General features: G+C 36.1%; 1 protein-coding gene across 1 annotated transcript in view; it reads left to right on the top strand.

The window, feature by feature from the left end:
* SNTG2 (syntrophin gamma 2) overlaps positions 1–24,925 on the top strand; it is a 293,650-nt gene extending 268,725 nt beyond the window's left edge. The window contains exons 15-17 of the mRNA XM_074864709.1: positions 8,693–8,785; positions 13,444–13,554; positions 24,794–24,925. Coding sequence (XP_074720810.1) covers positions 8,693–8,785; positions 13,444–13,554; positions 24,794–24,925 — 336 coding nt within the window. The remainder of the gene's footprint in view (positions 1–8,692; positions 8,786–13,443; positions 13,555–24,793) is intronic.
* The last annotated feature ends 1,026 nt before the right edge of the window (positions 24,926–25,951 follow it).

The following is a 25,951-nucleotide window of genomic DNA, read 5'->3' as shown; positions in this document are numbered from 1 at the left end:
CCATAGGTTCACATTACAGAGAGAATGCTATGGACATGAATAGGCATCCATAACTGCATTATTTGCTCATCTTGCCAAGTAATGGCTGAACCTAGAATGGTTTAGGAGAAATTAGTTGTTCCCTGCAGAGGCACATGTGCTTCAGGCCACATGTGCATGTAGCCCTAGTCTCTCTGTGATAGTGGTTTAATGCTTAATCACAGTTAATGCTGAAGTTTTCTGAAAAGGCAGTCTGTCCAATGAGAACTCTACTAAGAAACCACTTTTGCAGTTAGCTGCTATAATGTCACGAGCATTACAAATTACAATTAGATTAGATCAGATAGATATTTATTTCAGTTAGAACAGCTGTTGTGTGGCAGGAATTTTACTTATGAGTGTGGCTCAGATTGTAATAGATGACCTAAAGGCAAAAGTTTCAAGCATAGCAGGATCCTGAGAAAGCCAGCATTTAAAACATGAACATATTTATCATAGGTGTTCTTTTCTAAAGCACTAAGCACTGAGCTACCACCGCTTCAACTGAAATCAATAGAAGCTTTCTTTGAAGTTCGGTGAGAGTATAATGAGCCATTATTTGAGTCCTTTGAAAAATCTTACTGTCAGCATGTCTCTTGCATACATATATGCTGAACCACAGATATGCAGCAATATTTTAAAAAAAACCCCTATAATTTCTGCTTCAAATCATCAGATTACAGCACCATCTTTTACAATAGAACGTACTTTTTTATACTAATACCCAGTCAAGTATGTAAAAAAAGTCATTTTAGGGTATTAGGTGCAATTCCTTTGATTGCAGAAACAGCAGACCTTGAAGGAACGTACAAGATTATTGATCAGATCTGTTTTGTTTCAATAAGGTGGGTTTAATTGTATCTATCTATAATTATCACAGTTCTGTAACCTTTTAATTGTGACATGATGAATTCCTTAAAGGTATGGCCAAAGAAGTGAAGATGGTATTCATTCATTCACTCTCACAGAAACTATTTCACTGATTCTTTTGCACAGTTATCTGGAACAGGAGCTTCAGAAGGCTGTTCTGGATGAAATTTCTGAACACTCTCATGGTTTTGAGGAATGCCAGATTTCGTTGTCATTTCATTTTCTCATATGTAATGTGGATTCAGATTATGTGGATTCTCATATATAATGTGGATTCACTTTATATATGCCTCTAAGTTTTGCTTTCTAAAAAAATCCTGATATAAAATATTTTATCCTAAAATAACAATCAGAATTTTAAAATATGAGAAAGCCAAAGTATTTTAAATTCAAGTATTTTGGAATTTCAAAGAGTTAAAAAAGTGCTTCTACTTAGCACAAGTAATTCTGTGTGAAAAGACTGTTGAAAAAGATTTTGCAGACTATCTTCAGAATTAAGGGGTTTAATTTTGTATGCCTCCTAGTACACTCTCTGTATGTGGGCTGAGATATGTTTCTCAGTAGAACCATAACAACTCTGGTTGCTCTTATCATCCTCTCCACATCCTACTTGGAGTTTTTTCATGCTAAAAGTGGAATTTGCAGAAAAGCTCACTCTTGACCTAGCCAGTGCCATATTAAGGCTTTTACCAAACTTTTGGTAAATAGATTGGATGCATTAAGAAACCTTACACCTGTCACTTCTGTATGATTTAATAGCTTGCAAAAAGCTGCTGTATAAACTCTTAATGTAAGAATCTGTGTTCCAAACTGTTGATGGTATATTTTTTTTCCTTACCTTCACTGTATTTTAAATGCTATTGGGCATTATTTGATTTCTAATGCATAATAGAAAAGCACATCATTTAGGTCCTTCTCTGTTTCAGCCATTTAAGTTCCTCTGACAAGTCCTACAAACTTCCTCCCATTTTTTACATATGCTCACACTGATAGAAAGACTAAAAAAAAAATATGTAATGTACTGTGAGGTGGGATTTGGTCCCAGAAATAAGAAAAAAACAAGTATCAATGATATTTGGATGATATTAAAATTTTATCAGTTCAAATTGGCAACCCTAGACTCTTCTGTTAATATGATTTAAATGTTGACTAGTGATTGATTTCTAGGGAAAACTCTTACAATTACATTCAATTATCATGTTAATCTGCAATTTAATAGAGAATGACAAACAAATTGCTTCATATACATTTAGCCCATTAGAATTCTACTCTCCTCCTCATCTGTATACAATTTATTTTCTTAAGTCTTTATGAGATCATGGACTTCATTGAAAAGTCAACTCCTTTAACAGGGCAAAGAGGTCCATTTGGAGTAATTCTAGTTCTGTTTCAGGTCTTTAGTCACTTAATTTTGATCTGCATATGGCTAAGCTTTAATTAATTTTTTTTACATTAAATAACAACAGGACAAATCCTGAATGGCTCACAAAAGCTTTGCCATGAACTTTGGTAGATTTTGGGAACATCACTAGATTAAACATGCTAAATGCATGCACTACTGTTATTGACTTGTATCTATATTCATTGGTAGTTAACCTAAAAAAGGGTTAAAAACCCTAAAAAAGGGAAAAAAACAGAACCAGATGGTGATGACTGTTTTATAATATATGAAGTAGGTATTGGTTTTACTGAACAAGTAAAACTGTATTCTCATCAAGTGTGTTATTTTACATGTAAAAGAGATGACTTGTCTTTGGAAAACAATATTCCAAAAATATATTAATTAGATTAACAAAATAATGTTAATTTAATTTTAATGCAAATACTCCCTTGTTCTAAGCAAAGTTAAAGTTTTATTAAGATTTTAGCCTTTAGTATATTGATGGCATATTATTTCCACACAGAGGCATAGCACATATTTTAACTTAAAGTAAATGAGTGAATAATATAAATAGAGTGTGCAAGATGTACACTGTATGCATATGGATATGATTCTTGCCCAAGTGCTTTGCTGTCTGGTTATTTTTATAATTTATTTTTAGAAAATATGTGTTGAATTCTATAACATGAGTATAGTGAGAAATAGCGTCTGTGTTCCCACTCACATGTGATAAACCCTTACAGCCCATCTTAGAGCAAATGTATGTATACATTTATGAAGTAATTGATGGGGCATTATGGGAAATGTGTAGCTTAAGCAATGAAGTGTAATGGTATTGTCTACTTTCCAATTGCTTTTTGGAAAAAAAGAACAAGCAAAATCATGTATGTACCAAATTTGTATTCTTTTAAAATGGAAGAGCAGTATTTATTTTTGTATTTTGGCTGATCAAGAACACTACAATTCCTGCTCAGCAGAACATAGCAGAGTCCAGAATCAATTAATATATTGCATAAGAATGCTGTAGTTAAAGCAAAAGTGTGTTTTTTCTTAATGCAAGACAACAATTAACCACAATGTAGCCAGGCATCAGCTGAATTTTTGAAACTGTAAGCTTGATGAGGCATTAGGAACAACAACACTTGAGTTATAAAAGTAAACTCCATTAAAAGGAATATACACTATTTCATCTTTCTGTGTTGCCCTTACATGAGCAACATCACTGAATCTCATTTGTTCCTTAGAAACTTTACTTTCTGAGGAAATAAGGGATTTTTTAGGAAAAGGGATTCTGACTGAAAAGATTGGTAACTGACCACCCTGAATCTTTAAAAATTATATAAAATGGTATTTTTTTATTATGAATCTTTGTTGATGATCTCAGAATGTAACATCTCAACTGACAGGCTTTATTAGTAATCATGATTTTAAAGAATTTTACTGAAAAACATAAACAGGTGGAACCCCTATTTCTTGGACAGAATACAATCCAACATCAGAGTAACATTAAAAGATTTAAAAGTCTTGAAAAAATCCATAGGTACTACATTGAACACCTGTGACAGAATTTAGGCAAATTTAGGCCCCCCCAACTAAAGCATTTCCATAAGCTTATATTCCAGTAACCGCAAAAATCTATTGCATGTTGGATTTATTTAGAAGCATTGATACTGCACAGTCCCTGAAGCAACCAAACTTCCTTATGGCTTCAGCGTACCTGGGACACCCACATGTCTGTGCGGAATCAGAAGGCTTCTGATCTGGAGGGCATGCTCAATTCCTTCTGGCTGCATACTAGAGCTCTGTGTGGCCAAGGACCCATACACACAGAAGGGAACTCAAGAAGAGGAGGGCTCCTATTTTTTTCTTGCCTCTCCTTCCTAAGCAGCCTGTGTCTGGGCAGCAATGGTGCCTACTGGCCACCAAGTCTTTGTGCTTCCAACAATGTCACAGGCCAGTGACTACGCATGAAATAGTCCCCCTTTCTGTTTGTTGTCCAGGCTCTGTCTCTCACTGTACAGATATTTGAGGTATATTTATGCCCTCCTTTCTGAGTGGAAATAAGAAAGTCCCTCTTGTAGTGTTTTTCCGTGCATTCATTTTCCAGTTTTAGCATTTACTCACCTCTTGACTTGGGTACCTAACACTCATGAACCGAGTTTAAAGACCTTCTTGTTAGGTTAGAAGATCTGTTCACAAATGCATTCCATCCTTCTGAGGGAAAGAGTTATCATAACTGATGATCATAAAAGCTGGGTTTGAAATTAATTGGCCTGTCGTTGAGCATATTTGTAAAGTCTCATTGTTAGACAGAATTCTACACTGGTCTTTGTTTTAAAGTATTGAAGCAACCTGGCTCTTGTCCTCTCCCTGTTGTAAAAACTGATGGAAAATAAGCATGAAATAAGCCTTTCTGGTTTTTCCATTAAGAGGTAATTAACCCAAGCCTTCAATGCTAATTACCTTCTGTGGATTCCAAGATGTGTGCATCGTCATAGAAGATATTAATTGATATGGATAGCAACAGAAGAAAAAAAAAAAAAAAAAACAAACACAAAAACACAACCCACTAAATTCCCCAAGCCTCACAAGATAAGTTAACTGTAGGATCATGCTGGGATGGAAGTGTCGAGAGTTTTGTAGATGGGAGTGAGAGACAAACTACTGACCAGCTGATGTGACCTTTTTAGAGAGACGAAATCTTGCCCTAGGGTAAATGTAGGGTCTTAATTTCATTCTGAAGGCTGTAGTAGAAAGGTACTTACACACTCTCACCAACACCTCCTGCCCATGGTTGCAGGACTGCTTTTCCCATCATTTAACTTTCAGGGCTCTTTTTCCTAAGTCTACCCAACCTTCTTACTCCCCTCCAGAAATCTCAGTCCCCTGCAGTTTGAGTACAGACAAGAGTTTGGCTTTGTATCAGCCATTTGCTGAGGACAGGCAGGAATTTCATTAGCAAGAAGAAAACGCTGTGGCCTGCTTTTAACCTTCCCTTTCTGCATTTGAAGCAGAGGCTTGCTCACTCTCACATGAGCTACTTTGGTGAAGGGGACCCAGTGTGAAGGAATGGACAAGATAGGCAGAGAGTACATGTTCTCAGGACTGCTCAAGACTGGTATTGCCAGTAGGTGAGATAATGCTAATTAGTGCATAATGATATTAGTATTGTGTGATCCTGCCTACATTTACAGTACATACTAGCATGATAGTGTCATGCTGGCCACCAGTCTGCCCAAAGAAGCAGTTGGAACATCCATTGGTTCTGCAGAATAGCTCCAGTGGAACCTGCCATCGGGACGGCAGGACCTCCAGGGTCTTATGACAGTCTGCTAAATGAGGAGAATAGAACAAAGCTGAATTATTTCTGGGAAATCTCTATGTCTGTGGGAAAGATAGTGAGTGTATATGTGTAGTCATTGTAACTATCAAGCCCTCTCAAGGTCTGGGAGGACAGATACCAGTGCCAAAGATAGACCAGTTCCATGCTTCTGAACAAGAACAGGAGGTGTAAGAAACTCCTTCTATGAATTAGTCAGAAACACTGCTCTTCAGCTATTTGGACAGTGATATTATCAACTTAATGATCTTTCATCAGTTAAAGGTATATGCATTGAGACACTAATACCCAAACAATTACACAGATAAGAGATTTGTAGTTGTCTTGATTACAAATAATTATTCTACAGATTATTTTACCATTGCTTGGAAAACATTAAATAATTGATCTACAATTTTCTTAGCTATTGCAGTTCAGGCATGAGGCCTGCTTTTTAACAGCTAAATTCTTAATACTTTGACTAAAGAATCTCATCAGGCTTAAACTACCAGTCTACATCCTCATAATGTTCAAAATCACCAAGGTTAGAGCTGGAAAAACTTTTACATGTCTGGAGCAGTGCAAGACAAAGATGGTCACTATACTACATTTGCTAATGTTTTGAATATTCATGCATGGATAAGCTATGTAAATTAATGTGGCTATTAGGGTGTAGCTGCATGTTTGGAGAGTATTTTAATGCATATCTTAAGGTTGATAACCTTGTGGATTCTCATCTACCTCATCTACCTCTGCTTACAATCCCCAAGTGCTTTGTGATATGCTAGATCTAAGCCCAGAAAAAATCTCATTTCCAATCAGTAAGGAAGGTTCTTTTAAATAACCTATTATTTTTGTCTCTGTTGCTTAAACTGTGAGTTCTCAAGCTGGCTCATATGCAGTGCTATTTTATTTTCTGCAAAATTTACTAAAAGACAGCTAAGTCTAGATTTCTTACATTAAGCTTCCATGTAAACAATTGTAGATAGCCAAGGGGGATCACACAATTGCAAGTGTATGGGAAGCTTATTCCAAAGGCAAGAATGAAAAGGTATTATGCTCTGTACCAGTGTTAATGAGTGGAGATGGGGTTTCTTATCAGAAGGCTGCCTGAGAACCTGTTCAGAATCACTCAGGAAATGCCATAGGCAGCCTTTTAAATTTATATGGCAAAACCCAAACTACTTCTATTGTAAAGAAAACACTGTTAGTTTATTTTGTAAGTATAAACCTTATATATCTATTCATAATGTTCATCACAGTGAAGATGCAGTATATTGTTTGTCTCTAGTATTTATCTGCAAATAATTTCCAAACCAGTTCCATTATTGCAAATATTGAATATTTGTAAAATATTCCAGGATAATTATTTGTGCACAGTTCATTTTAGTATTCATCATTTGTGGCTGAGCAATTAGATGCTTACCCATTGGGGCAATCTAATTTAATATGTTTTAAAAATTGCTTTGCTGAGTCAGAGCTCAGCTAGTATAACCTTTTTAATTGGAAAATAATGGAGAATAAGTTATGACTAGTGCTTAATGCCACCTTGTAATTACTAAATAAAATGTAGGGATATTTAAATGTCATTTTAATTGAATATCAATCACTGAAATGTTTTAAAATGCCAAATAATATGATCTTTGAACACCAATGAGCAAAATAATTTATTCAGAAATAATATACATCTCTGTCATTGTTGAGGTGATTATAATACTAATCTGTACTAATAAATTCATTTCGTTCCTAGCCCTTTCAAGATCCTGTATAAAATATCATATCTGTAACTCAGAAATGCTTATTTTAGTGTAACTCTAAATATTTTAATTGATAGTGGAATGAGTGGAATGAGCAAACCTTTAAAATTACTAAATGCAGAAGTTTTAAATTATACTAAAAATCCTTAAAAACAGTTAAAAGGATAATTTTCAACTTAAGCAAGTTTATTAACGCTTTCAATCTCCTCTAGGCCATTCCTGTGTTGAAACCATTTCTTTTTTAATTTAAAGAAGCTATCCATATACAAAAATTTCATTTAAACAAAAGTCTAAGCATGAGGCAACATTGTGGTTTATGAAATATCAATAAGAGCAAAGTAATGCTCCCTTGGAAGAAAAAAAAAAAATCAAAGATTTTATAAGGCACAAGGGTATCATTTTACAAATTGCCAGTAAGGTGGTCATTTTAGAAAAGGCTAGAGACAGGATCTGATCACTACTCATGCTGAAAGCAATGGGCTTTTTGCCATTAACTGTGAATGGCGAATGTCATCAGGCTGTTTCATACTACATCATCAGCAGAAGCTTTTTCATGTGCTTTCAGAATCTGCCATATACCTAAGTTAGCTAGCCTTAAAAACATATGTAAACAAGAATGTTAACTGACTTTTTACTGTAAAGCTTATTCAGAAGTTTAAACAGAACTTCTGGGTTTTGTTAATGTAACAGATTTATTATTTCTAACCTGAAAGGTGATCAAAGAATTGCTGTGTATGTAGCACTGTCTAGCAAGTATCAGTGCTAACTAATGAGTGATAATTATTAGTTCTTCTTATTAAGTTACATTAACTAACATGAACTAGCATAGTCCTGCTCTGGCATGTCACCCAAGCTTACAAATGAAAAAATGTTGCAAAATAAAAAAGACTGTCTACAAAGTTTAAATCAGACAGAGGTCGAGTAGACAGATAGCTTTTTCATAATTAGATTGCAATGAATAAACATTTAGGCATTGTTACCAGCACATTTGCTAGTAATTATACCAGAAGTCATTAATTGGTCAGGTCTAAGCAGTTTTCCAAAAATTGCAGTAGTCAGATTTGGCTTTGTTTGTTCTGTGTTGCATTTTGTAAGGGATGGTTTCCAAGAATATGGTATTTATTTTGTAGAAGAGTGACTTGAAATATAGAAGACCTCCAGTTAGCGTCTAGCTGACATATCTGATACTGACTTGCATTCAGTTTTTGCCAATTTTAAAATGTAATAATATAAAGCAGTACCAGTGTTGCTAGCTGAGTGTCTTCCCACACAAAAATGCATAAAATAATATTTTTATATGATAAATGATGATGATGGCTGTTCTAAAAATCATACTTTTTTTTCCAGTCTAAAACATATATGTGCAGTTGGCAAGGGGATACCCTGTGTTTCACAATCGACTTTGCTCTGGGATTTACCTGTTTTGACAGTAAAACAAAGGTAAGAGGAAAAAGAAAAGAAAACATAACTCTGTTTTGTTTTGTTTTACTGTTATTGAAGTTATCAGTAACCGTAATTTTTTTATGTTGATCAGTAACAGTAATTTTTTATTATGATCTTGAGTATTTCTTCCTCAAATGTACTGTACTTTTTATTTATATAGCACTACTGAAATGCAGTCAGTTTGGGACTTGAAAGGGACAATTATAGTTGTGCCTTAGTATGTAAAGATAAATTTTGGAGAAAGATACGAAAAAAGTAATTTCCTTTTCAAGTAATGAAATCAAAGGAAGGTTATAATTAGCAGACAACTTGATTTCTTATAATGAAGAAACTTCCAGATTTTTAAAAGATTACCAGTCATGAAAAAAATGAAGCATCACCTGATTCTATTTGTTTTGAAGCTAGAGATATAAAACAGGATTAATTATTCTTCCATCATAAGAAATTTAGGCCATGTCTAAGATAAACAGAACAAGGGCAAATGCATTTCGAAGTCATAATCTATAAGATTAAATTCACTTATCTTGCAGTGTCTATATATAAAGTGTCTACAGGGGATGGTTTATGATACATGCCAACTTCCAAGCCCTGTCTATAATTCTACTATATAAAATAGGGATACTTTAATTTAAATTATTCTAAATGGATTTACACATTTGTTTGACAGTAGAAGTAAACATACATACAAAAAATATTTCTGCATTAATAGAGCTGTGTAGTAGAAGGTCTATCCTCTGAAATATGGTCTTCAAACTGAAAGGATTTTTTAAATATATATTAAAGAAATTCAGTCATTCTGAGTGGAAAGGAAACATACTGCATTTTGAAATACTGACACAGGATCTAGTATTTGTGTGTTGGTATTTTGTGGTTTTTTCAGTCAAAATGAACAAGTTTATTGAAATCTTTGTGCAGAGAAATAAAGACCAAGATCATTGTTATTTGAAAATTTAGGCTAACTGGATTAAGTGTGCTATCCTATGAAGTGGAAAAATTGCAGGAAATATGTTTGCATACCTTTCTCTGCCTCAGGTGATACTGCATTCTGAAATTGCTTTTTGCACAATTGTACACATTTTACATGTAGCCACAAATTAACTATAGAAAGTATTGTCATTAGTTTAGACTATAGAAAATGTTTCTTTAAATGTGAAGATTGATTTGGTGTACTCCCACCTTAAAATTATAAACTTCTCTATTGACAGGACTTTGAGCCACAGTGGCCACTTTCAGTATTGATGATGAGTTGGATCTAGATCAAACTTTGTTGCTTACCTAAGGAGAAATACAGAATACCATCAGATAGATTGATTCTGTTGTTAAACTTTAAAAATTCTGGAGAGCTCAAGTACATTTACTGTTCATCTGTGTGAAAAATGGAGATGTCCTCTGCATCCTCAAGCCTGAGAGAGACAGTAATGGGTGGCTCCTGCCATTCATCTTACTCCCCATAATTGTCAGCTGGAGTTGACTGTGTTGCCCCATACTCATAGCTTTTTCAGAATATTTACTACCAACACTGAATAGATTGTTGAAGTGGTCAAGCAATTAACAGTTCATTAGTGACACAAGAATTTTGCTGAAAAATATATTTTTTCTTTGAGATAAAGAATTTCAAATTAAAGTCACCTATTGGTGCAAAGAATGCTGTTACACCACAGCAAGTGTTCATACAGGCTTATTAAAATAAGGGACAGTCCGCCCTCTGCTCTATGACTCTAAGCCTGGATCTCAAATTTTGGGCAAGTAGCTCCTGTACTCATTAAAAAATGTTCTTTTTTACAGTCTGGAAAATAATATAAAAAGAGCCATCTTATTGCAAATGATGAAATAAAAAGGACAAGAATTTTTGCTTAGGAACTAAGCAAATATAGATTTGTTACACTATTTGTACAATTTGCTTCTGGTGGATTGACACTGGCTGGACGCCAGGTGCCCACCAAAACCGGTCTATCACTCCCCTCCTCAGCTGGATAGGGAGGAAAATATAACAAAAGGCTCGTGGGTCAAGATAAGGACAGGGAAAGATCACTCACCAGTTACTATCATGTGCAAACCAGACTCGACTTGGGGAAAATTAATTTATTACCAATCAAATCAGAGTAGGATAATGAGAAATAAAACTAAATCTTAAAAACACCTTCCCCCCACCCCTCCCTTCTTCTCGAGCTCAACTTTGCTCCTGATTTTTCTCTACCTCCTACTCTCCAGCAGTGCAGGGGGACAGGGAATGAGGTTTGCAGGAGACAGTCCTCCATGAACTTCTCAAGCATGAGTCATTCCCACGGGCTGCACTTCTTCACATACTGCTCCAGCGTGGGTCCCTTCCACAGCTGTTCCTTCAGGAACAGACTGCTCCAGCATGGGTCCCCCACAGGGTCACAAGTCCTACCAGCAAACCTGCTCCAGCATGGGCTGCTTTCTCCACAGAGCCACAGGTCCTGCCAGGAGCCTGCTCCAGCGCGGGCTCTCCACAGGGTCACAGCCTCCTTTGGACATCCACCTGCTCTGGCATGGGGTCCTCCATGGGCTGCAGGTGGAGATCTGCTCCACTGTTAACCTCCATGGGTGCAGGGCACAGTCTGCCTCACCATGGACTGCACCATGGGCTGCAGAGGAATCGCTGCTCTGGCACCTCTTCCCCCTCCTTCTTCACTGACCTTGGTGTCTGCAGAGCTGTTTCTCTCACTTCTCTCTTTGGCCACAGTTGCACAAGGATTTTTTTTCCCCACCTTCTTAAATATGTTATCCCAGAGGCACTACCACCATCACTGATGGGCTCAGCCTTGGCCAGCGGTGGGTCTGTCTTGGGACTTGCTGGCATTGGCTCTATTGGACATGGGGGAAGCATCTAGCAGCTTCTCACAGAAGCCACCGCTGTACCCCCACCACTACCAAAACCTTGCTATGGAAACCCAACAGAAGGAGTTTAAGTGTCTTTTACAAAACTCTTTTCTAGAACAGTTTTGATGGATTCTTAGACTTACTTGAAAGAATTACTTCATTTTCTACATGTTCTCTTCCAGGGTCATCATGGGCTTAACTTATTCAGCTTTTACCATTTTGGCCCATCACAGAGATGCTCTTGTGACCTGCAGCTGCTTTATACCTGATTGTAGAGATTCTTATCTTGTTGGCTTGGTTGGTTCATGTTCTCCATCCTATGCCTCCAGCCTCTCATCCAACATAAAGGGCGTCCCAAAGTGTGCATTTTCTTCCACCTTCCAGAACCATCTACTTCTCTTCTTTTCCGTTCAGTGTCAACTGTTGAGAGAGATAATGACTCCAGCAATGCCTATTATTGCTAAATTGTTCCTAAGTTCTTGTTTCATCTCCACCCTAGTACTTATATTATATAGAGAATATTCATCTATCCTATTTAGATCCAAACTCATTTAAGCTTTGAATACTTTTCAGGTGGTCTAATTAGGCCCTCTGGAGCCAGTTAAAATCTGTTCATGAATGGGAAGTTTAAGCTGGTGCTTTATGCTACAATGCTGTAGCATAGTTGGGTTTTTGTTCATCTGTTATATTTGTCTAAGAAGTCAATGATGTTTATGTCTGCAGGGAACCGGGACATGGAATCAGGCTTTTTGTGCCTTCTGTAAACACTTTTTTATTTATAGGGCATTCCGTTTCAAACTGTTAGGGTTCTGAAGACCACTGCTAGCACTGGTCTACATGAAACAAAATATTTTGCGATGAGGTATATTGGAAAATAGAACATAGCAAACTTTTTTCTGTGTATGCTTTTGAAATAGCCTTCAAAGTATTTAAATTGTGTTTCCTCAGCAGTGTCCAGGGTCTGAATCACATTTCAACATCTGAATAGAATTTTCATTACGATTCTAGGCATTAAGGAAACATCAGCAGGAAGTCTGGATGCAAGTTGTTACCTTGTGTTTTTTTAAATTTACACATTTTCAGGCAATCTATAGAAAACATTCAGATAAATACAGAAAATGACATTGGTTTCAGAAAAAAATTTGTAATATTCGTTTTTAAAAAATATCTTCATAACTTATTAAAACATCCCTGTCAGTCTAGGATTTGCCAACAGTAGTAAGATGCCATGCATAAACCTGTAGGAGACCAAGAAGCCTAGAATTCTTATATATTTTACAAACTATGTAATGTAGAACACATTTTTGTGGTTTGCAGACTACATTCAGTAATAATATTTTTGCATTTCTATATCTTATCTAAGGATTTCAAACCATGTTACACACATCAGTAAATTCAGCTTTGTAATGTCTGTGTAAGACATTATTATCTACATTATGCAGGTGAGCCAGCTGAAATATGAAATACCAAGATATGGACTGCAACTGTGTTCATAGTGAAACTCTTACAAATATCATTATGGATCTTTCTAGAATTAAGCTTTTGCCATGAATTTTGATATTATGTAGGCAACTGAAACATTTACATTTCAGAGAATTTCTAAATAATTAATTAGTGAATATTAATATTGCATCTTTTGCTTTCACATATGATACAGAGCTATTAATTTTATTTGCTCTGCGACTAGCCTGTTATCATGCACGATGTTTACTGCCCTAATGCTTTATCTTAATACATAAACATTGATCATCAATCTATCATCTAAGTAAGAGCATGTAACAGAGTCCTTAATCAAATTTCTTTCTCTTTAGAACGTGTTGTGGAGATTTAAGTTCTCTCAGCTGAAAGGCTCTTCAGATGATGGGAAAACAAGAGTAAAGCTTCTTTTTCAGAATCTAGACACCAAACAAATTGAGACAAAGGTAAGCAACATCCTCTTTCTCAGTTCAGTAAGAAATGAAATGGATTACTATCAAGGCATTGAAAATTCCATTTACTACTGCACATGCATATGGTGAACACATCACAGTTTATCTTTTTTTCCTGTTCTCTAGAAACTCCACAATAAATGGAAGTAACGTAGTATCTATAGATTTATTACACTATTTGTACAAGCCTGTTACTGAGTTGTGTTATGATGATGTTTTACTGTTTCAGAAAGATTATTTCTGTGAGGTTGTTTAGTCAACCTATAATAGGTATAATATCTAAAAACTGCTTTTTAAAAGGATAAAGGAAAAATAAATCTATTTAAATACTAAATATGTTTTTAAGCTGCTATATAGTAGACTTAAAATTTTAAGCAAATATGTGCTTAAGGTTTACCAATAAAATAAAATATTGTGTAAAATTTGTTATCTTAAAACAGGGAATGTTCTTGCAAGGGTCCAAGCAATTCCTGAAACCTATTGGTTCTACCATGAATTAAGAGCACTCAGTGCTTTGCAGGATCTGGAATTAAGCTGTAGAGACATCCAGTCACTACTGTAGATAAGATATTCCTGGTGTCTCTTTTTTTTTTCATCTAGCAATCATCAAATAAAATTGTGAAACTTAGAATTCAGATTCCCAACTGAACTTCAGCAGTTTCTAATTCAGGATTATAGTTTGAATCATCATCTGGATGTTTGGCTGTAATGCCTTAATCTGTGCTGATTCTGCCCTGTGATCCCAAACTTGATGATGAATAAATAAATAAAAAGATAATTTTTCAGTCATGCAGTTTTAAAAAGAATGAGGAGAACTTTGATGTGATATGACAGAGAAGAGGAAGGTAAAAGTGAGGTTCAACTGGGACTTGGACAAAAGCCAATAAAAACAACAGAAAAATATCTGAAGATCTATGAAAATTCTCAAATACTCTTACCTGGGGTTGTACAGGTTAAAGTCATTTATAAAGTGATACTTTTCTATTGTGACCATACAAAAAGGTTATATATTACCTATCCTTCTAATGTTTAAAATAAGTTGTAAGAAGAAAATTTCTAACCTTCCTTGTTTATCATAAAGTTACAACAAATGCAATATATCTTTGTACATCTATATTAGTACATTATTCAGTATGTCATCAGCAAACTTAACCTGAGTTTTCTGTTGGCTCTACTGTAAAAGATATTATAATATCTGTTACAAAAGTTACAAAACTATAATAACCTGAACTATAGTAGGAGGTCATTTCCACTTCATTTCTCACAGTACTCCTTGGAGACAGAAAAGGACTATATCATCATTTTACATGTGATCATCTGTTGCAGAGAGCTCCTGTAAGTTGTTCCAGGTCAGACAGGGAGATGGCACTGCTGCAAAAACCATAATCTGCATCTCTGAATCTGTGTACTAAATCATTAGATAATCCATGTGTGTGATTGGCCAAGAGCTCCAATTCTATTGCTTGCAATGGAATTCAATTGCTTTAATACTGGATCATTCCTCTTTCTGTTGTGGTAAAAAATCTATTTTTTTTGAATTTTATTTTATTTCTGTGTTCACTTCAATTATTCTTAATTGGCTTTACTCTTTAGATAGAAAAATTGTAAATTTTAGCATTTTTATGAAAATTTGATTATCTGTAAAATAATTATAAAAGTGAGTCCTAATGATAATTTTACAGCAAATTTTATCCTATTAGAGACATATTTGTTAAAACATGAAAAATTATTCTTGTGCATAGCTTTAATGAAAACACCTTGCAATTGGCAAAGTTTTCATGAATATTTGTGAGGTACGTTGAAATTATCAGATGGAAGACAATATGTGATCAGTTCATACATAATTCTAAGTATGTATATACCTAAATGTGCATATGTGTTGTAATGCTGGAAGATCCCAGGAAAAGCTCAGTAAAGGCCAAAGGAAAGGCTGATACTAAGTAGCTGAGGGTCCATCAAGTTTTCAGTGATTCTGCCTTTTAACACTGCCTCTACAAAGTGCAGTGTATTCACTAGGATTTCACATTAAATGGGACTGGGTCACTGCTGTGCAGCCTCTCCAGATAAGTGGTATATATATATTCAGGTATATGCCCATCTATATGGTTTTATTTCTTAGACTTCAGAATTAGAGACTAGTCAGGAAAAAAACAATACTAATACCCATAGTATAGTAATGAAAGAGATTTCATAGACCCTGGTGGTACTGTACGGTGAAATGCAGCCAATAATGAGAAACAGAAAATATCATCAAATAATTGAAGTTTCATTTTTCCTGAGTAAATGATCCACTACATGTGAAATAAAGCTTGATACAGATTACTTATGTTCACTTGGCAATAAATAGTAGAGTTAAGCTTGCAAAAGAATTTTCCAAATTATGTTTAATTTTATATGCTTATAAATTCTTGGGCAAAATAAATCACATCTAGGAATTCTGTTTTTGCATCTTGGTGACTAGCTAGAGATGATGTTTTTTCTCCTTCTATAAATTCTAAGCCAAGCTCTACCTGTGCACGTCAATTTTAGGTGAAGAACAATACATTTTTTCATTTAAAAAGTTTTCTGTTTGAAGGAGCTAATAAGGCCTAGATTCCTGTCAGTTGTTTCTCCTTCAGGTCCTTCATATTCCCTACAACTTCTCCTCATAGTTTCCTACTTCAGTATTTTCCTGAACTTACCCTGCCTTTAATACTTCCTGTAATAACTCCACTTCAACTCCTTTAAATCCCCCAAAAGTCATTGCAATGCATTCATATTACATATCACATTCAATCACAGCATATTTTTATCCAGCCTGACAATGGGGAAAAAGTTGTTGCAGCGGGTTTGTAGGCATGTGTGTATTATCTGGTTAGATAACCGATGTATAATGGGACCCATGCCCCAGCTGCTGGGCAAGGCAGGAAATGACAATGCTTTCCCTGCCTTTACTTCCCTGCAGGGTGGTAACAGGACCTCCCAAACCCGACCAACAACTTGTGCCACACTTCTAGAAAGTCATCTCCTTTGAGCTGTCCACCTCTTCAAGAAATAGGGCAAAAATTACACATATGCACATGTATATCATTTCATTACTTCATTTCTGTAGAAAATCAGACACTTTTTTAGAAGAGAGACTTAAAAATTCTGAAATTGCAACATAACATGTAAATGGATCTATATGAAGGAGTAGCTCTGCGACTATTTTGAAAGGGGAGGAAGAGTGCTTGATTATTAAGTATTCCTGGATTGTGGCATTAATGTGGAGTTTGTATGGGGTGTGGTCAACTCTTCCTTGGATCAGTAGTTTGGAATTCTTCAAGCTGGAGATGCCTTTTCATGTCCCTTTGGTGGGGGGCTCTTAAACCTGTGTGCTCTTCAGCCAGATGGAGCGTGTTGACTACACACGAACCTCTTACACGTAGGAAGTTCATATGCAGAAAGATACTTGCTTTTGTCTTAACAGTTACAACTGAAGAAAAAAGACAGGAAAACAAGAAGGAAAAAAAGAATCTCTGAATACTTTAGTAGTAGGACAGAGCTGAAGGCATGAAGCCAAGTAATAATTCATAGTTTACTGTGGAAACTGAGCAAATAGCGAATGAGATGGATAGGTTACATGCTTTGTTTGCTTCGGTTATCAAAAAAAATGAAATTACATCCCACATTACAAGTAAGGTCATGGGATTATAAACACAAACCAGAATATGGAAGGAAAGTTGTTGAAATATTTTTAAATGTTACTTTTTGCAGTATTTCAGAGCTAGTGGACGTTATGTTTGAGAAGTCCAGGTAGATGTGTAAGATTACAGAGAGAGAAAACATAGCAGGGTTTGGGAGGGTTTTTTTTGGTTTTAAAAATAAAAGGGGGACCAAGTGGAGATATAGAGACTTACAGACCAGTCAGCCTATCTTTGATAGTAGAAAAATAAGAAGTTTATTAAATAAACACCAAGATTGTTAAATAAATAATTTGCAATTATATGGAGAATAATAAAGTGATAGGAAACTATTAAGGTGGATTTTTGAAAAGACTACAGCAAAATTGCCTCATTTCCATTTTATGACAGGCTAACTACTATGGAGGGAAACAATACATGTGATCTGTCATGACTTTATGAAGGCTTAAACATAGTCCCACATTAAAAAACTCAATAGTGATTGAAAAAGAAATTCTAAAGGTAGATTCCATCATTTACATGCAAAATGGAAGAATATAACATACCCAGATTTGCCTGATCTGGATTCACACCTCTTTAATTTCCTGCCTGGTAGAAGTCTGAAGCTGGAGAATACTCAGTGAAAATTATATCTTTATAAAATATAAATTTTCCAACTAAATTTTCCAATAAACAAATGTGAGCGGGTTTCACAGGAATAGTGAAAAGCAACCCCCTAATGCAAAACTCATCTTCCTGGCAAATTTTAGAGTCTCAGGATTGAGTAAACCATTTTGGCTAAAATTTTGTTTTGAAAAGTTATCTGTTGCAGAAAACTGATGTGGTAAATATCAGCCAAAAAAAAATTATATTTGGCAAAGTTGTAAATAGCTTATGTACCTGAATACAGGATCCAGTACTGAGAAATTACAAGTAATCTTAATAACAGCAGATGGTCTTAGCCTACATGACATGTACCGTGATTCAAGGTTGCTTAAAAAAAAAAACCACAACAGATTAATACTTCCAGGATTGTATTGATGTTTTATCTCCCTTAGCTAAACTGCAGCTACCTGGAAGAGAATACTTGATTTTTCCAAGAGTATTTTAACTGACCATTTCCCTTTTTTTCTCATGTTTTTGTTTCTTTTATACTCTGTGGAAAAGGACAGGTGGAATTATATTTTAACAATTCATTCAGCTTAAGAACAGAGAGTTTATTTATCTTTCTTCACTAGATTTGCTCTTTTACTAACTTGGTCTCAAATATTTCGTTGAAGAAAGAAAGAAGAGAAATCACAGTGTCACTAGACTACGGTGAGCCATATTGAAGCTGCAACTAAACATCGGTGGTCTCATACAAACCTTGTCTGTTACACATGTAACTCAGAAGCCCTGCATATTTATCTGAGTGCATTCAGTATGCTTTCTTCACTCTTCTGTAACTTCACAGTGGTACAGTGGTATAATGTGATCTGATTTTGCAATTAGACTCTGCAGCACTTTTACAGAAAATCCTCTTTAAAACATGAGAACTTCAGGAGAGTGAACAAGGACAGGTCAGCAACCATGTTTCTTTCTTTAGATTTATTGTATTCATCTGAGAGGATATTTATTCCACATTAGTACCATTGAGAGATATGATAAATTAAGGAGAGTGCAAGCAAAGCTCTCTCTTTACAGCAACATTAATTTCTAGCATCGATAAACCATAATCTAGCACTCAAGCCTTGCTGTATTTTTAAGATGGGTCTTTTGTTGCTGAAGTCTGGCAGTTTACTGCTGGACATCTGAAGAGCTTGAAAAACATTTTCAAGATGATGGTAGATAAGAGTTAAGATTTTGCCTTTGTGACAGTATTGGACTGCTGTTGGAAATTTATTTTAATATTTACTGGAATGAGTGAATTTAGTTGGCTGCTCCTAGACAAGGATCTCCAGAACAACTTTTCAGATGGGTTTCTTGTGCATTAGCAAAGTTTGCATCTGCCAGTGCAACATTTAAAAGTGTTCCAGATTTAGCAGTAGACAGTAGCATTTGGATTCATTCAAGCTGAAAGTGAAAAGCCATCTGACTCTTCCAGATCCCTGTAGAATACTGTTAAAAGACTTAAGTACTGTTGATAGATAGAGTTGCAATTCATCTGGCACTGAATGTTGGCATCATGGATCTGATTCTTATGTTTGCAGGGTAAGAGCACCATTTTAGCTTATCCTTCTGCTCTTTGTGCAAATGACAGTCTCAAAGAGGAGGCCAAATAAAAAGTTATAGCCAAAGACGCTTCCATACCATAGCTGATAATTTATCTTTGTATGTTTATAACAGTCTTAACAAGATGTGCAGTACTAATACATTTGTTCTTCTCAGCCATGCTATGGAAACCAAGCCTTGGTATACTTGCTGAGATATAGAACTGAATTTAGAATTTCCTTTCCTGTTCTGACTTCCATGTGGACTGGAGCTAAAAACTAGACATCTTTATCTGTTCTTTTTTTACAAAAGATATGATTATCATTTCAACCTGATTGAAATAATATGCTGAAGAATACAGTAGTAATAGTTGTGCTCTTGTCAACAGGTGATAAACACTGAGGCTTACCAATGTCCTTAAAGAAGTCATGAAATGCACAGGGCACAATAACACCATCTGTCAGTGTCTCCATTATCTGCCTTTTACGTGATACAGACTCATGTCTTGTTCAAACAGTGATTCAACAGCTCTCGGAAGTAATCAATAAAATTAAGTGTGTGCGTGGTAATGATGCAATAGGCCTGTCAAGCTCTTTATGATATGTAATAAATCCAACTCTCATAGGTGGGTGGATGAAACAAGAACATATATTTTTCTTACTTAGCTGTGCACATACAATGATCGAGGTCAGTGTGGTGTGCACATTTTTTATATTCTCAGTACCAGCAGACAGTTTTGCAGTCTTGTCCTCCCACTGCTTTAATCCAGTCTTTTATGTTCTTCTCTTGCTGTCTTCCTTCTAGTGCCTTTGTTGTACTTAATCCACTTATTAGGATACATATAGTAAACTGAAATAGCTTTGGTTTTTTAAATATTAGACATACACAGATTCTTCTAAATACACCAAAAATAAACTAACAATCTTAATTAAAGGAAAAAGCAGCAATCACAGAAAAGGCAAGCAAGCATAAGGGTGGTGTTACATGATACAGAGCAAATAAAATGATCAGTTACTCCATCATCTGCCTGGCTGGGTATGGGAAGAAATGTTACTTAAAAAAATAAATAAAAATTATGAGAGTAATGAATTTGTTTGCAAGGAGTGTCATTGGTGTTATTTTTCTAGGAAAAATTCACATTACATTCTAAACATGAGGAGGCCAAATTTCCACCCCTAAAACCATATTCAAGATAGTCTCTTGCTAAGAGACATTTTGTTTCCATGTTCTCTGACTATTCAACATCTATATTTCCCCAAGACAGAAGACCATCCCTATCTTTTACCAAATCTGTACTTCCAAACTAACACCCAGTCCTCTTCCCCTTTCCCTGTTGTAATCTGCATGCAAGCTATATCCACCACCAGAGCATCAGTTCTCTGAGCAACCTCTATCCTGAGCCTGCACAAATCTCTACTTCAACTTCTGCTTTGGATATATATGACTATTCCTCAACAACTGCACCTGACTAGCCAGCTTCAGGATTGTGAAGGCAGTCAGTGCAGACATCAAACATCCTTCAAACACAAAGCACAGCCTTACCCCCATTTGTGGTCTCCTGGGTGAAATACTACTGTGGTAAGCTGCATTTCTAGGAGCTTCTGATGCATGAGGCCTCAGATGAACCCCACCTCTCTGATACCACCATAGCTGACCACATCTAACAGAGCCCTGCAAGAGGATGCCTCCAGAGCTCTGCTCGTCTTTTATGATCCCAGATGATAGCTCACCCCCACGGATAACCTAACATAACCTAACATAAAATAGGGAAGACATGAGAGAACATGAGAGAAGCAAACCAGATGGAAACTGCATCAGGAGCGCTTACATGCTACCTATTCACTACCCAGTTCTATAACAACTTTCAAAACTACCACCACTGGTGAAAATAATCCCCCTGACTGAGGGACCTGCAGTATTAACTGGAGAAAATACAGTGTTGTCTTCACATAAAACAGGTTTAGCAATACTGCTTCTCTTTCAACTGTATGTATATCATCTTTTATAGAAATAAGAGCATAGTATTACTATTCAAAAGGTTATTCACAACAAATTAGACAACTTCTCTCAGATACACAGGAGGGACTGCTGCAGTTTGATCCATATGCTATACTCCAATAGAAACAAAGAGGACTCTGCTGTCAAGGGCACTGCGAAGGATTGACTCCCAGCGATGAAACATTCCTGTCTTTGCTCTTTTCTTATCCCCAAACTCTTCACCTAACGTTAGAGCAGTCTGAAATGCTGCTTATAATCTGTGTTAGGTTACCTCTGGTTGCTTATTTTGATAAACATACATTAGAAGTGCATAAAGCCAGAGCAGAGATATGGAAATCTTTGTGAAGGGCTCTCTTCTGTCAGTCTGTTTGGCTGCATTCAGTCAGTGTGTTGAATGTCAGAACCTGAGGTGAAATTGTTGGATGATTTCAGTTGCTTTTGGAGCAAATCTAAGATTAATGTGAGTGGTTTTATATTTAAGAATTGATGGATTTTAAAGATGGTAATTCAGGAGATGTAAACCTTTTACTTGAGCTGAGAACTGATATACTGAGGCCTGTATTATTTCATATTGAGTTGTGTTTCATTAATAATCATGAGTGTGTACTTCATTTTAGTTTTATAAAACTAAGACAATGAGAGTTAAATAATGTCGCTATTTTTTATCTGAAAGTGTTTATATTAATTTCATATTAATATTTACAGTAGACATCTACTGTCAATAAAATGTATTTTAAGAAACTTACTCCCATACTTGCTCTATAACTATCAATGAAAACAGAAAAAGCAGAGGTTTTATACCCCCAAAAAACACAATAAAGATTACATGGGCTTAAATTCCTCAAAGGATTTTTACCAACATTCATGCTTCATTTTTCTTTCACAACAAGGTCTAATTTTGACTATGAGGTCCAAATGATTACTTCAGCAACCAAATGCCAATTATTAACAGCTACCTAAGTGCTTAGTTTGATACAAGTTCTCAAGAGATTTTTATTCTTTCAGGATATTTCTTAATTTGTTGACTAACAAAAGCAGACGTTTGAGAGAGTTTTGCCTCTTCTCTCTATGTTACCTTATTTTCTTCTTATTTAACTAGGTATGAATAATAGTAAATAGCACATTCTGCTTATCGGTTATATTGGTCTATGCTCATATTTTTTTAATTAGGAGAGTTTTGTGTTTGCTGTTCCTTTATAATCTTGGAAGTGTCAGTTTGTAATTTGTATTACATATCAAATTATAATAATCTGTTTTAAATTGCTAATTACTTCAATTGTTGGCATCCAAAATGCCTATGCATTTTTTCTGAATTCAGATTTTTTTTTTCTTGGAAAGTTGGAGGAAAACCAGTCAGTAATTTCAGAAGAGAAGTTTGAAGGGAGGGGAGAGTCATTTCATTTATGTTACCACATTCTCAAAGCTGTTTAATTGAGAAATTCTTGTGTTTCCATGTTCTGGAAGGAGTTAAATTTTGATTGTCTGATGATGACTCACCCAAGGCAAATTATTATACACATCTAAAAGTCTCTGCTCACATGTTCTTTGCAGGACACAGGGACTGAAAGCATTGTTCTCTTAAGCTTCTGTGTGCACTGAGCAAGCACTATAAGGAAGACAGCTTGCTGCCAAAGCTTGCTCTGTTTCAAGGCTACCATGTCTGAGGTCTTTTCCTGTAGTTTTTGTGGATGTCCCATAGAGGATAAAGACATTTGTAAGGCCTGTTACACCACAGGAAGAGCATATCTTGGGAGCTAGATGAATATCATTTTATTACTCTTATTGTCCAGTAATATTGCTTATTGTCACCTTATGCTGGAAAGAGTAGATGATAACAGAAAATTACATTTTTCTGGGAATAGTAAATTTGCTTAGTGAGAAATAAAATCCCTGAGACAATAAAATATATGTGCCTGTGGTTGTAAAGAAACTGTGCACAATTTTTTAAAAAATCAGTAGAATCTCATTATCATGAAGTAGAGCCCTCCAGTATTATCAGGGTGACAGTTTCTTTCTGCCACTCCTTGTTTCTCCTTTCCTTTGCTGCTCCTTGCTTCGTACTCATTTCCTCTGCTCCAGTGTGGCTCCTCCATCAGTTGCGGTCCCTTCAAGGGTGTTACCTGCTCTGCTGTGGAGCACCTCTTACTGCACTGGCCTTGTTACCTGTTTGGAGAATTTACTGCCCTTTCTTAAATGTGTTTTCCCAGAGGAGCCACTATTTTGGCCGGGGGGCTCAGCCACGCCCAGTGGTAGGTCGCTTGGAGCCTGCTGGAACTGGCTGTGTCCGGCACGGGGCAGCCCCGGCCGCTCCTCACAGAGGCCTCCCCTGCAGCTCCCACCGCTACCAAAAATTTCCCAGTTATGCCCAATATAGTGTCATAAAATCATGTCCCACAAATAGTAGCAAACAATTTCAGACATTCATTAGTAGTAGAACCACTCCTGCCTAGTAAATACATGGCCTTTGATAGTAAAATGTTGCGATGGTGAGCTTTTCTGGTACAGTAACCTTGAATTCCAAATATTCTGTCTGAGTTCTCTCTGTCTCTCTGTTGTCAATTTTGTTGAGAAGATAGCATAAAATACTGGATAGGGAAAGCAGAAGTCCAGTGCTTTGCTTTTTGTTTAAAGACAAGCATATGGAGTGTGTCTCAATAAACTACTATATAGCCAACACCTTGTTGAAAACAGATGTCTTCTCCGCAAACCAAAAACTGGCCCAAGTGTCCCCACAATATATTTACCAGCTGCAGACTTTACAAATAGTGGTATTATGTAAATTAAACATGTTTCTGTATTATTTTTGTTGTCATTGTATCAATATATCACTCCATTTCTGTCTGGGGAGACTAGGAAAAACTAATTTAACGTGCACAGAAGATGAAATTTATTATAAAATGTCAAGGGAATCTGAGAACTGGTTAGGAGTAACTCTCTCTTTCTTTGTGAATTTGGGCATATGAATTTCATACCTAGCCTACCAGCTTGCTTATCTGACTGTCCTTCAGAGGATGACAAAATATGTGTCTTCCTCACCTTCCCCAGCTGTGACTTGACACCACATCATCCCCAAACATCCTTAACTTACCAAATACTTTAAAATGTGATGTGATATTTGAATGTTCTTGCAAGTTGAACCCTTTCATTGTCAAAGCTGAGTAAAATGTAAACAATAAAGTAGCCCAGAGTGAAAACTAAATTGATATGTGGCACTGCCAGTGAATGAGGTATGGATATACATCTTAATACTTTTAACCTTACAGTTCCCTATAAAGACTCAAATTTTCATTTAAAGTCCGTTGCTGTTTGCTGACTAGTCTGTTCTGTATTTATGTAAAATGTTTATAAAACTGAATATGAATTCACATTTTCTCTTTATTTTTTTCTCTTACTTCCTCTTTCAGGAACTTGAATTTCAGGATCTGACAGCAGTTTTACACTGTATTCACTCCTTTATAGCAGCAAAAGTGGCATCTGTGGATCCAGTATTCATAGACAGTCAGAGTATTGCAAGAAAATATATGTACTGTAACTGATATCAGATTATATGTTGTGACTATGGAAAATATATTATTTTCTTAAAGAAAGTAATTACTTCATGCACAATATCGCAACTTTGTGATTTTATAAGTCTATAGTTGTGTTATCTGTAATGTTAAGAGTTTTCGCAATCCGTTAAACATTTTGAATCTATAAGTTAACAAATATTAAATCAAACTGCATCAGTTTGTCATCACAGCATTAATCTAAAATTCTAAGTGAATATTCATTCAATAATGGTGTCATTTTGATTTCTGCTCTCATGGTCATACATACTCCCCTTTATTAGACAGAAATGTGAAATAATATTTCATAGAATCATAAAATGATTTAGGTTGGAAGGGACCTTAAAGACCATCTAGTTTCACCCCTGCTGCCATGGGCAGGGACACCTTCCACTAGACCAGGTTGCTCAAAGCCCCGTCCAACCTGGCCTTGAACACTTCCAGGGATGGGTATCTACAACCTCTCTAGGCAACCTGTTCCAGTGCCTCACCACTCTCACAGTGAAGTATTTCTTTCTTACATATAATCTAAATCTACCCTCTGTCAGTTTAAGGCCATCACCCCTTGTCCTATCACTACATGCCCTTGTAAAAAGTCCCTCTCTGGCTTTCCTGTAGCCCCCTTCAAGTACTGCAGGGCTGCTATAAGGTCTCCCTGGAGCTTTCCTTCCTCCAGTCTGAACAACGCCAACTCCCTCAGCCTGTCCTCATAGGGGACGTGCTCCAGCCGTCTGGTCATCTTCTGGGCTCACTCCAACAGATCCATGTCCTTATGTTGGGGGCCCCAGGGCTGAACACAGTACTCCAGGTGGAGTCTCACGAGAGCAGAGCAGAGGGGGAGAATCACCTACCTCAACCTGCTGGTCACACTTCTTTTGATTCAGCCCAGGATACGGTTGGCTTTCTGGGCTGCAAGTGCACATTGCTGGGTCATGTTGAGGTTCTTGTCAATCAGTACCCCCAAAAGTGTGTGTTCAAAATTTGGCCTCTAAGTCTGTTTTGAAAAGTGCTGAGCAC

This window comes from Strix uralensis, chromosome 3 (genome assembly GCF_047716275.1).
Source record: "Strix uralensis isolate ZFMK-TIS-50842 chromosome 3, bStrUra1, whole genome shotgun sequence".
NCBI classification, from domain to species: domain Eukaryota; kingdom Metazoa; phylum Chordata; class Aves; order Strigiformes; family Strigidae; genus Strix; species Strix uralensis.
The sequence above is the reverse complement of the archived record's forward strand: the minus strand, read 5'-3'. Positions and strand labels throughout refer to the sequence as shown.